Here is a 13,426-nt window from a genome sequence, read left to right as displayed (position 1 = left end):
TAAACGCGGGAACGATGGAGACTCTGCGTGCAATTTCCGACGGTTGGTTCGGTTCTTGGTTTTCAAGATTCTTAACGACTTTGGACACAAATCCCGAAATTTTTCTTCCCTCCAAAATTTGAATTATTAAATATTTTAAAATATATAATAGTCAATCTATATCTATACCTATATCTAATATACATATATGATATATCGATATAGTATATATTATACATATTATAAATCCTAATAAATTTGTATATAACTATCTTAAAATTCTAATTAACACAACATTTATAAATTATTCTTTCAATTTAAATATTTAATCAAAATTTTAATTTTTTTAAATTTAAATCTCAATTTAATCGATACAATATCAAAATTTTAATATTTTTTATTAATTGTGCAATTTTAAATGGAACTGGTTTTACCAGACAAACAATACTTATAACTACCTGAAAACTCTAATATACACAAAATTTTAAAATCACCCTTTTAATTTAAATTTTTAATTAAATTTTTAATTTCTTTAAGTACATAAATTAAAGCATCATAAAATATTGAGGAAGAAGTTGAGTTGTAGGAAATGAGAGTTTAGAAAAAAATATCTCTCTTCAGATCTATTGTTTTTATTTTTTTTTTTTTTTTTGTAGGTGTATACTTTTTTAGTAACTTGCTTATAGTATATTTTAAATTAGAAACCACAATCTTATATAGTGGTGAATTTCTCTCCATCAATTTATGATTTTTACAACAACTCTAAATTTATGGTTTTAATTTTTTTAATTTAATTTTAGTTGTTTTTTAGGTGCGTACTTTGAAGCAAATAGTATTAATCGGAGAGTTGGAAGAAATATTTTTCTCACTAAATTTAGTGATTTTATTTTTCTTTCTAATTTCAGTATTATTTTAATTTTTATTATTTTTAGGTGTTGTCTTCTTAACTTTATTGTTGTTTTTTATAATTTTTATTATGTTTTATATAATATTAAAGAATCCGAGTTGTAGGAGAGAGTAGGTTACACGTACATACATCTCCCGTGCTATGCAAGAGATATGTTTTATTGAACTATTTATAATTAATAATTGTTGAAATTTAAAAAATAAATTTAAATATATAATATGAATATTTCTTATATTATTAGTGTTTTTATTTAATTCTTAATCTAAACTTCCAATTCAATGGAAAGAAGGTAGACTTATAAGGTTAGTACTTTAAACTTAATAATGAATTTATATTGGGTTTAAAACTTGTTATCTGAATTTGACGTCTTCTCTATAGAGTAAAAAGAGAATAACTAACTTACTATTAGAATATTATTTATGAGTTAATTGTGGAGAGTCGTTAGATGCCCCCGAGACTTTGATATCTATTGCTTGCTAACGAGATAATTCTCATGAACTGAAAAAATTCTGAAAAAGTGAAGTTTCCCTAATAGTCGGTCAAGGTCGATATTGTAATAACTAAGAAAATAGAATATATATATATATATATATATATATATATATATATATATTACTAGTAGAAAAAATGTTTGCTAAGTTGGTTAAAAACAACTTCTTAAGACGGTTCCGAGACTGACCTAAGAGTTGACGACATAAGAAGTTTTGGCTTCTTAAGTCGCTTTTAGATCTGAATTAAGAAAATGCTATTAGGTATGTTAAATAACAACCAACTAAATAAGTCTAGGCTTTTAGAAAGCTATAATACCACATGTATATGACTTACGAAGTTTCTTTCTTATATCAGATGGTTAACCGACCTAACAAGTTAGAGTTTTTTTCTAACGCACTTTGTCGCTTGTAGTTCTAAGGATCCTCCACATAACGGTTTTATGGAGCAAATCCAACAACATACAACAGAAGTATCGAAGGAGCAAACAAAAAATCTCAACAATTCAAAGGAACGAGTACGACAAATATCATGGAATCCTAAGGAGCACACCACTCATTTGTTATAGGAACAGAATTTGAACACGACTTCTCTCAATTGAGAAAAACAACAATAATCACATCATTCCAAATCAGCAAGCACATCACCATTCAAGTTATTCTAGCGAGCAGAGTTTAAATTATAATCCTTATAGTTCGAAGGAGAAAAATCTAGGACATGTTTCTCACAATTTTAAGGATAAAATTATACACCACTCACTGCAACATATTGATTATTCCAAGTAAAACATATCAAGCAGAGAAAGGTAGAACAACCACTATGAAACAATACACAAAAATCACTCTCAAAATAGCGAACACATACTCTACATCAAACACTTCGACAAAATCTAAGTCGTGTTGAGCAGAAACTACATCGTAGAATGCAACTCACAGAACACAATAAACACTAAAGCAACAATGAAGAAAAACCAAGGTCGGTCTCGCACACATGCATCATAAGCTTTTACCATAGCATACAATTTAATTTCAAGAGAAAACCGAGGCACAAACAGCAAAGCAACCTCTAGTGCAACCCAAGTTAGGCGAGTTTGAATGATGTTTGCAGATAATACATAGGTATAGGATTTTGAAATCTTGGCGAGTATAATAATAATAATAATAATAAATCTAAAAAGCTCATTCTTTCTCTTTCCTCACTTAATAAGTAAAAGATCGCAAACGATTCACGCTAACACTCATTCGTTAACTAACTAAATTGGTCCAGTTGAGTACAACAAATGTAAGGAATGTTAATACCTTCCCCTTTCATAATCGACTCCCGGACTCAATCTGGCTGCGACGACAATTTCTTTTATTTTGTGGATTTTATCGATATTTTCCCTTTCCTTTGAATAAATAAAGTTTGGTGGCGACTCTATTGTATTTCGAGTGTTTCTTACGCTCGGTTATTTTTCGCTCTACGACAAGATGGTAGAGGCAACTATGTCACAAATAACTTTAGAAATTTTTATGATCATGAAAGGATATTATATGAGGTAGTACTACCTTATACACCATAATAAAGCGGTGTTGCCGAAAGAAAGAATCAATCGATTATGAACATGGTGAAAAGCATGTTAAAAGAGAAGAACATTTTAAGGAGTCATTATTGGTTCAACTATCCAAAGGACAACTCTCAAAAAGCTCTCTCAACGGTTACTTCTCAAAATTACCTATATATAGTCTCTTTCACCATACTGAACATATCATCAATTTTGTGGTGAAAAAAATACCTACATCAAAAACTCCAATTTTGATTAGACTTATCCATTTGAATAAGCATAGAAGTTATTCTTTCAAAAAGGGTATCTCACTGCCATATAGTGAGTAAACCAAATTGGCAAGCATTTATTCTACTAGTATATCCTAAAGTGATATAAACTTTTGAAAAGTGAAGTGTAATCAAATCTTAAGTAAAGAATACTTTAATAATTATAAAAGTCTTTTGAGGCATAGATAAAATTCCCACATCTATCCTTCTCAAGGATAGTGTGTCAGGAATAGAAAAATCTCATTGTGTGAGGATTGGACTAACCACAAATTGGTGAACCAGGATAAAGGATTGTGTATTATTTACTTTATTATTTTTATTTCCTTACTTATTCTGTAATCATTTTTAAAATAAAAAAGGGGGTTAATATTCAAACCCCTCATTTCTAGTGACATTTCTTGTTTTCACATGAGTGTTGTCATGGAAGGACTTGGCATATTTAGATTGTGGAGAGAGTGATTTCTCCCTTTGATTGACCCTATATCAGTTAGTCATTGTTGATCGATCTCATCACCCACGTTTACTAGACATGGGAGTCCGCTCTCGACAACTTTGCTGCCCCTTGCGGCTCCTTTCAAACGACCATATGACTTCTTCGAACAACCCCTGACTTTGCAAGATAGTCGGTTCCTCACCATGGCGCCTAGTCTTTGGGCAGCCGAAGACTCGCCGAATGACTCATCCTTCACTCTTCTACTGACCTTCCCCGCTTTTGCTTAAATTGTCATCTCTCAGGGCCACTAAAAATATAATACTACAAAATTCATTATGAATAATATTTTTAATTTGAATAAAATAGAGGCCTTTGGATCGTCATTTTTGTTCTACACCATTGGATAAGTTTTTGGATTTTCACTTTCTCTCTTGCTTTAATTGTGCCCTGCCTTCGGTAAAAATAAATCTCTTTCTCCAAGCTTTCAATCCTTCTTCATTTCCTATACTCTTCATCAATTCGAATAAACCCCAAAATCACCTCCTTCTCTCCCCTAGTAATCGCGCCGTCTAATAACGCCGCCGTAGAACACCAAACACCGCAGCGCTCAACTTGCCGTCGGTTTCTCTCTCTCTTCTCTCCTTGGTTAGTTCTCTCCTTCATCACTCTTCTTGCTATCTTGTATCTTGAACACAGAACCCTTTACTCTCTACTCTTTTCACTTAGATCTTAATGTTTTTTATTCCAATCTATGAAATTGATGCATAGTTTAGCTACTGGATAATTGTATTAGTGATTTATCAGGTTAACAATGGTATGGTTCTTTTTTAATCCCCTCTTTTGGTATAAACCCTAATTATTGAAATTTTGATGAAGCGTGAAATTGATGGTCAAAATCTCTGGAAGTGAAATTTTGATTCATCAAATTTCATTTTTTCTAAATCCATATAGTACTCTCTTTTACTGAAATTTAAATATCAAAATTAACTTCAAGTATTGAATCATTCTTTTGTGCCTCTAGATTCTATTTCCCCCAAATTTGATAACAAAACTTCCTTTCCCTCGGCTCTCCCTCAAATCTGAATTTCTGTAAATAACTTCTATGTCAAAAACCCAAGTATGAGTTTGGTGTTGGAATTATATTCGGGGTATCAATTTCTAAAATGTGAATCTTGATGTTTTTGTTATTGGTAATTATGATGTTTTTTGTATATATCATGTGGATGCAATGCCATTATTAGATCTCTTGGGTTTGATTCTTGATTACTGCTTGTATTTTTCGTGGTTACTGAGTGAGGAAATGATGGAATATCACATCCTTAAATTTTGAAAGACAATCAAAATGGTAAACAAAGTAAATCATAAAAGTTGTTGGGTAAGGCTGATACAGTTAATTTGCCCACTAGTTTCCGGAACCAAATAGTTATGTGATATATGGGTAGTTCAAGATAGAATGACTTAGTTCAATGAGAGTGGAAATAGTAGCACTTGTAAGCATAAACTTTAACTTGTATAATTACATGGTAAGATACTTGAATTGTTAAAGATTGAACAATGTAATGAGTAAGCCAATAATTATAATACTAGTGAAGCATGCTTAAGTAGATAAGGAAAGCAATTATGAGGAATACCACATCTATAAGACCAGGCTTAGTATACTTCATGACAATTATTATGCCTGTTACTTCAATCATACAAAGGGTAAGAAAATAAGCTCAAGAGTCAAGACCTATTTATAGAAACTATTTACGCACGAGGAAATAGAAAACCAATGCAATAATTTAAGTAACTATTTTATGACTATTTGAAGCATGCAGCAGAAGGTAAATAAAGGTTAAGAAATCTAAGTCAGTGTAGCAGAGACGAGGATAAGATTAGAAATGATAATATTAAAGAGTGTTGGAGTAGCACCTATAGTAGAAAAGATGGTGGAAAATAGACTCAGTCACTCAGGTGATTTGGGCATGTAGAAAGAAGAATTGTAGATTATGTGGTAAGGAGTGTAGATTAGATGGAGAGAAGTCAAAGAGTTAGAGGTAGAGGAAGACTTAAAAAAACTATATGAGAAAGAGAAGTTATTAAGATCTAGAGATTAATGATTTGGAGAAAAACACGGTTCTGGATAGAACATTATGTCGGAAGTTGATACATGTAGGTGTGTAGCCAACCCATTGTTGTTGTTTATGACTATTTGAGGTGTGTCCCGAAAGATGATGACAATTGAAGAGGCATATATGTAAATCCATGTTGCTGGGGTTTTGTAAACTCTTGACAAGAAAAAAATAATTTGATCCATTGAATTGTAATACATATCAAATCGTTTCTATATTGTTTATGTAAATTTTGCTGACTTTTTTACTGTCCTTACTTATTAGCAAGATGGCTGGAGCATTAGGATTTAGTAGCCTAGCGCCCAAGACAAAGAATTTCATAGTTGCTGGAGGTTTGACAACGTTTGTCTTTGGGGCATACTTCTACACCATGAGAGCTGTTGGAGGTACTGATGAACTCCAGGTAGCCATAGATAAGTTTGAAGCTGACAAGACCACTAAAGAGGGTGAAGTAAGCATTCCTTCAAAGGTCTAAAACTATTTGCTTACACACCAAAAATGATACTTTGGTTGTACTCTCTGTATTGGTTTGATATAAAAGCTTTCATCCCCTTTCAGCATTGAAATGTTTAAAAAATGATTTTGAAACTTGTACTTAATAAATTTTAGGATAAAACTGATACCGTTCCTTCTGTTACTGCACGTGAGTTCTAATACTATCTCTTAGTAGATGATAGCCCCTCCCTAATTAACGACATTAAACTTAATTTCTCCCATTAGCTAATACTATCTCAAATCGCTTTAAATGAAACATTGCCGACAGTTCATGTTCTCCTCTGTTTCACACACTCATGAAGTTGTTGCAGACCCGTGTTCATTTAATTCAAGGGAGTACTTCAAGATGATGATTCCATGGTTTAACATCACCATGAATCATCTTGGATGGTCATAATTGGTTGTAAATGAAGAAGAAAAAGGTAAATTTTGAGAGGATTTGAAAAGCTTAATTAATTTTAATAGGAGTGATGATATCGGGTGAAATAGTGACACGACTTAAAAGGATTGTTCAACTATGAATTGTAATTGTTTGTGGGTGATGAAAAATTTCAGATCCCTATCTATGCAACTCAACATAGATTTGGATGTACACTTTAAGACTATTTATTTATTTCGATGTAGCAAAAACTATTTAATATAGCATGTAAGTATTTAATTATTTTAGATAAATACTTTTAAAAAATAACTATTTAATATAGCATGTAAGTATTTAATTATTTTAGATAAATACTTTTAAAAAATGTTCTCTAATTTTTACTTTTTAAGACGGAGATTTAGTCCTTTAACCTTAATACATACTCCCTTCATTCTTATTTATAAGCAAATTTTAACTTTTTACATCAACATACTCCCTTCATTCTTATTTATAAGCAAATTTTAACTTTTTACATCATTGAATAAATAATGTATCTAGTCTTTATATCATCCACATACAACATTTATTTAATGAATATAAAAAGTCAAAATTTACTTATAAATAGGAATAGAGGGATTATAAATAGGAATGGAGGAAGTATGACATAAAATTCAATCGTAAAATCATTGTAGCTTAAATTAATATAAATTTCTTCTTTTTTCAAAATATATATATATTTTAAAGACATGTTAATAGAGTGACATTATCTGATGGGCCTCTAATTTTTTAGGACTAAGTCCAAAATATTCATTTAAATATGGACTCAAAATTGTTCAAATGAAAAGTTTCCTAATCATGTTATGGAATACTAAGCGATAAACGAGTACCTTGCATGTACAACTTTGAACACTATCATTATTGCACAATTGGCATGTTGAAAAAATCAAAATCGGAGAATCACCAAATGCTACTTCAAGCGATCGAGCCAAATTTGAATCCAAACAACAAAAAGAATTAAACATAATACTATTAATTACTACTAAATAGCCTAGATGAAAGTGGGAAAATGGAGGGGAGCCAAGTGAACAAATAAAAAGAATTCACTGGCTGAAAGCAGCAGGGCGCGCTAAGTGCGCTACACCAGAAAAGTAAAAACCAGTCCAAAAGACTGCACAACTGGTGTAGCCTCCACTTAACACCTACACATCTCATTTTACACAACTAACAGAATTTACAAAAGTCAAAACCGTAAGGGTGCCTCCCAACAAGCGTTCGTTTTACGTCGTTAGCTCGACGCCAATATTGTGCACGGGTAGTAACTTCCTCCATGATACGCCAATGCTTTCGCCTCAATGCACACCTAAAGAAGATGCCTAACCACACACTTGAACAAACATTAGGAAAGAATAATATTTACAACAATACATAAACAACACATATGTGCACAAACTTGAACAATAAGAAAAATGCAATTTTTACAAAATGGAATGGTGAAAATGAATAAGCAAGTTGAAAAGTGAAGATTTGTAATTAAAGAGCTAATCCGAGTTCAACTTGTTTAGTCAGTTCACCAAACAAAATTGAAGTATGTATAACTATACACAAGTATACAAGTATTAATATATACAAGTTTTTATTTACACATTATAGACAATATAGACATTATGTGCAAAACTCAAAAACAAAGAAACTATCGCGATGCGAATCAATAAGAACACTAATCCCCGGCAACGACGCCATTTTGTTGAAGCGGTAAAGCGGCAAGTGTCATACTGTAACACAGTGGGAGAACTGACTTTTGAAATGTTGCGGATAGCAAGAGTCGCCACCGACTTTTATTTTATCCAATGTATAAAAAGGCTAAAAGAACAGGAAAATACCTTTTAAAAATATTTTGAGTTCGGGGGTAGGTTATACAGAGGAAATGTGTAAGCACCCTTTGTATCCATGGTTATCCATGGGCTCTTAATTGCTTAACTCACTTTTTGTTTTCAAAATGTTTGAAGTGTGTAAAAAAAGTTTGAATAAGAACTTTAGCTTGTAAATAAGCGTAGTCTTTTTGAAAAGAATCTTTGAAAAGAAGTGGGAAAAGATTTTGAATTTTGAATTTGAATAGAGCAAGCAATCAGGAGAACCTATCCTAAGTTTAAAATTTCTGTTCTTTTAGACTTTAATGGGAAAGCGCTATACATACCATAAAGAGGGCAGGTAGTCCTTTCATTGGATTTAAGAAGGGGTCGTCGAAATTATCGTTCGCCATAATATTGTCCCTACCATAAAGTGGGCAGGTAATCTAGGGAAGGATCGAACAGTCATTTAGGCAACAGGCGATGATACCTTAGCAATGGGACAATCATCTTTATTTCCGAGGCAACATCGAGGGACAAAATCTTATGATGATTTTAATGAATTAAGGCAGCATTTACTTTAGGTATCCTCGGAATCGAGGGACTTGACTATTTTAGAATCATAATTAAAAGCAACAGGCAGCATAAGAAGGGTTATCCTAAAGGTGTGTGTGTGTGTGTGACACAATCATGTGGTTAAATTCAGATATTTATCTTGTAGATAAGTGGGCTAATTTATTTTAACAAGGCTTGCACTCCCTAAGATTGAATAATTGAAATAAAGGCAGATAATAAAATAAAAAGCCAGAAATAAAAGGCAAAATTAAAAGGGGCAAAATATTTAACAAAAGGCATTCGACAATCACAGAGTATGGGGTGAGAAAAGAATTCGCGCATAAAAAACCTCAACAATTATAAGGTACCAGATCAAAAATTAAAAGGGTTAGGGAAAACAGTGATTAGTAGTCATGATGAAAAATAGTTAGCCAAAAAATAAAACCAGGGTTAGAAAACCTAAAAATAAATTAGCCTAAAAATCCTAATTTGATTAAATTAACCTAAGTCTAAAAATGTTATTGTTGAATTAACCTAAATTTTTTTTAAAATAAATTATTTAAACCTAAAAATAAATATTACTCTAAATTATTAATTTAAAAAAACAAATTAATTTTATAAAAAAAGATTTTAGAGTGATTTATGAAAATAACATAAATTTTATGGTTTGAGAAAAAAAGATTAAGGTTTTAGTGAAAATTTAAATAATAAAACAATAAATTAATAATTAAAAAAATGAATTAAAGAAAAACTAGGATTTGATCTGATATGGTTTGGCTGGATTCTATGTGGCTAGGCCTTGAGGGTGCATGATGGGAAAGTGGCCAGCAAAGTTGTTTGGCCAAAACAAGGTTAATGGTCAAAGGAAGTACCTGCAAAAAAGATAGTAATAATGTTAATAATGAAGATAATAATAATAATAATAATAATAATAATAATAATAATAATAATAATAATAATAATAATAATAATAACAATAACAATAACAATAACACAAGAAAATAATTGAGGTTTAGAAAATTAAATTATGGACAAAATTACAAATAACCTGATTTGGCCAAATACCAAAAGGTTTTTGGCCAAATACGAATAACTTTGATTTGGTCAAAAGCCAAAAGGCTTTTGGCAAAATACGAATAACCTCCTTGAGGTCAAGGGATAAAGCTCATTCCAATTGGCCAATCCATAGGAAACCTGTTCATAAACCATGCAATGTTACGGTTAAGAAAACAAATGGAAAAATAGAAAAATGATCAAAATAAAATCAAAAAAATATAAAAACCTGATCATAAATCAAATAAAATAAGATAACAAAACTACAAATTTTTTGAGATTTTTTTGAAAATATGAAAATAGAAATTAAATCAAATAAAATAGAAAAACGGGGAATTTGCGATTCTGAACTTCTGAGAAAAATTCGCAGCAAATCGAAACAGTAGTTTCGAAATTCGGCTGATAGGTTGGAAAATTTATCACTCTGCTGCAACCGGAATTAGAGTGACAGAAGATTATTCGTAATGGTCAGAAACAATGGTAAAGGGTTTTTTGTGGATGGGTGTTTAATCATGAGAGTTGTCGATTGTTAGTGTATGGGAATGGAGAATTTGGTAGAGGTGAATGGTTGGTGAATTTCTGATAAAGCATGAGAGAGATATTATCAGTCAAAGTTGGGTTGACTTTCTCCTAGAAACCCTAATTTAGTAACCTAGAATTTTGTGGATTTATGATCTTTCCCTGATGAATCATGATCAACCTTCTATCAAATGATGAATGCTACTTCAAAATGTTTATGTTGAGCAAAAATCAGAAGTTTTGATTGTATTTTGACCACAGTTGACTTTTAGGTCAAACTAGTCGACTGTTGACTATTTGAGCAGTTGACTGAGCAATTTATGAATCAGAGCTTGAAACTTGGCATGAGGACCCTTTGAAGCATATGAGAGGCCATGGGATCCATTTGAGGTCTTAGAACTTGATTTGATCTTTGAGAGAAGCTAAACCCTAATTGTGGGTTGATTGCTTAGGAGAGAGATAGTCAGGCTTATTTCTCAATGCTCGGGCCAAAATATTTTGAAATATGATGGGCAAATTTTGGGGTATGACACATACCCCAAAATTTGCCCTCAATATTTCAAAGTATTTTGTTCAAGCAGTCTCCTCAAGCTCACATGATCTTCAACTACTCAAGACTACACAAGAATTAGGCACACTTATCTGTCTCCTAAGCGACAAGCCTCTAACTAGGGTTTTGACTTCTCTCAAGGAATTTGGATTTCCAAGGCCTCAAGTGGAATTCATGGCTTCCCATATGCTTCAAATAATCCTCATACCAAGTTTCAAGCTTTGAATAACAAAGATTGCCCAGTCAATTGCTCAGATGATCAACAGTCAACCATGCTAGGTTAAAAGTCAACTATGGTTAACTTACAGTCAAAACTCCTGATTTTTTGTCAACATCAACATTTTGAGGTTATATTCATCATTTGATCAAGGGTTAATCATGATTCATCAAGAAAAGCTCAAAGATCATATAAAGTCCAAGTTTCTAAATTAGGGTTTTTAAGAGAAAGTCAACTGAACTTTGACCAGCCATAACTCTCACATGTTTCATCATAAAATTCCAAACCAAAGCTCATTTTGAAGGAAATTCAATTCTCTACAACTTTGTGTCTCACATGACTTGGCCAAAAATGCATCATTTGAGAGATATGAGCCAAAATATTCAGGTCCTTTTAAAAGTCAACAAAATAAAATCCTCAATTGAAAAAAAGGTTCCAAAGTGGCTTGTAGAGAAAATCTTGGGCTTTCCAAAAAGTCCTAGAACACTTCCATACCATAAATATTGAAGGAGTTATGCATTGATGAAGTCGGCCAATTTTTGAAGGAATGCATGAAGAAAATATTGAACAATCTTGGAATTATTTCAAATGGGCCTAGCTTTTTATGCTTGAAATTTGTTTCTGATATGGTCCACGACCTCTAAGCCCATCCATGCATTTCTCCATTATTTATTTTGGATTTTATTTATTTAAATTCAAATTAAATAAAAAATAAATCAAGTAAAATGCCAATTAAGGAAAGTGAGGCGCGTGATCTGATTTTCACAATCAAAATCAATCAAATATTGATCTTAAAGGCCAAGGAAAAGGATTGGCATAAGTGGATGCAAAAAAAGAAGGTTTTATGTGATTTTCAAATCTCTTTCAATCACACTCCAATCTTCACAATTACAAAGATTTAACCAACAATGGTTAACCTAATTCATTCTATTATATAACCATAACATGTCCAAGGCATAAGGGGAGGTTTTGGAGAGGTCAGGACCCTATTCTGAAAGGCCAAAAACCGCGCACAAAGTTAAGGTAGCAAGTCAAAGTTCATCTCAATTTAAGCCAAGTACAAGATCCTAACCGGTTCCTTGGAGTCTTCTAGAGGCATTGTAACGCTCAGCATCGACCAAAACGCCCAGAATTATTGTCACTACGTTCACGGTTTGCCATTTATTTTGATTTTCGATTTTGGTTGTATATGCATCATAAACATGTTTTGAATATATATTCATAATCGTGAGAACCTATACAAATTTTTTGGATTATTTGATTTGAGTTTAAGTGTAGGAATCATGTGACACCATGGCTAGGGTTCATAAGCTCTAAATTGGGGTTTTCAATTAGAGGTGAAATCAGTCCAAATTAACGGTGCCATGATGTTTGGGATACAATGTTTAATGGGTCTGGGTATTTATCTGTGATTTATTTTGCGTGTATGATGAATTTGGTGATCGCAGGTTTTGGCTACGAACAAAGCTGTAGCAAAAAGGTTGCAGAATCGTAGCTAAAATCCAGTCACATTGGGGACGATGGTGAAAAGAGAAGGGCGCGCGATTTCGTTTAAAATTTTGAAATTATTTGTTATCATATATGTTAAATGGGAATGAGTGCATTAAAAACTAAAGCATACAGGTCAATTGGTAGGGCGGGCGCGTTGTTAAACGAGGGGTCTTGAGTTCGATCCCTATCCAGGCCATTTTTTTTATTAATTAACAATATATGTTGCATACTCACAGATTCAACGCAACACATCCACGCACGCTCATGATGCATCCTCATCTTTCAGCCATTGGATCTCCACTGATCCTAATCCAAGACCCTGGAAGCGTTGTCCACTGTGCTCCTCTAGAAGGCTGCCACACAGGATCCTACGCCCATTCCTGGGCCTCCTCTTTCTTGGGCTTAACTGACTTTGCTCTCCACACTCCCTTTTTTCTGGCCATTTGGTTTGTTTTGTTAACCTTTTTTTTAATTCAACCAACCCTAAAAAACAATTAATCGGTAGGTATTGTCCATTAACATTCGTTCAACCATTGGCCAAAAAAAATTTAATTAAAATTAGGTTTTTAATTAGGTTTTCAGCCAAAAAATAATTAATTTAATTTAATTA

General features: G+C 32.3%; 1 protein-coding gene across 2 annotated transcripts; it reads left to right on the top strand.

The window, feature by feature from the left end:
* The first annotated feature begins 4,041 nt into the window (after positions 1-4,041).
* Positions 4,042-6,368, top strand: LOC131610318 (uncharacterized). Of its 2 annotated transcripts, none has more exons than XM_058882230.1 (2): positions 4,042-4,265; positions 6,000-6,368. In XM_058882230.1, the coding sequence occupies exon 2, from the start codon at positions 6,000-6,002 to the stop codon at positions 6,204-6,206; it is 207 nt and encodes a 68-aa protein (XP_058738213.1). In that variant the 5' UTR covers positions 4,042-4,265; the 3' UTR covers positions 6,207-6,368. The 2 variants fall into 2 exon arrangements, with proteins under 2 accessions (XP_058738213.1, XP_058738212.1); XM_058882229.1 differs by having other exon boundaries at positions 4,057-4,265; positions 5,996-6,368.
* The last annotated feature ends 7,058 nt before the right edge of the window (positions 6,369-13,426 follow it).

This window comes from Vicia villosa, linkage group LG6 (assembly GCF_029867415.1).
Source record: "Vicia villosa cultivar HV-30 ecotype Madison, WI linkage group LG6, Vvil1.0, whole genome shotgun sequence".
NCBI lineage: Eukaryota > Viridiplantae > Streptophyta > Magnoliopsida > Fabales > Fabaceae > Vicia > Vicia villosa.
This window is presented reverse-complemented; position numbering and strand designations above follow the sequence as displayed.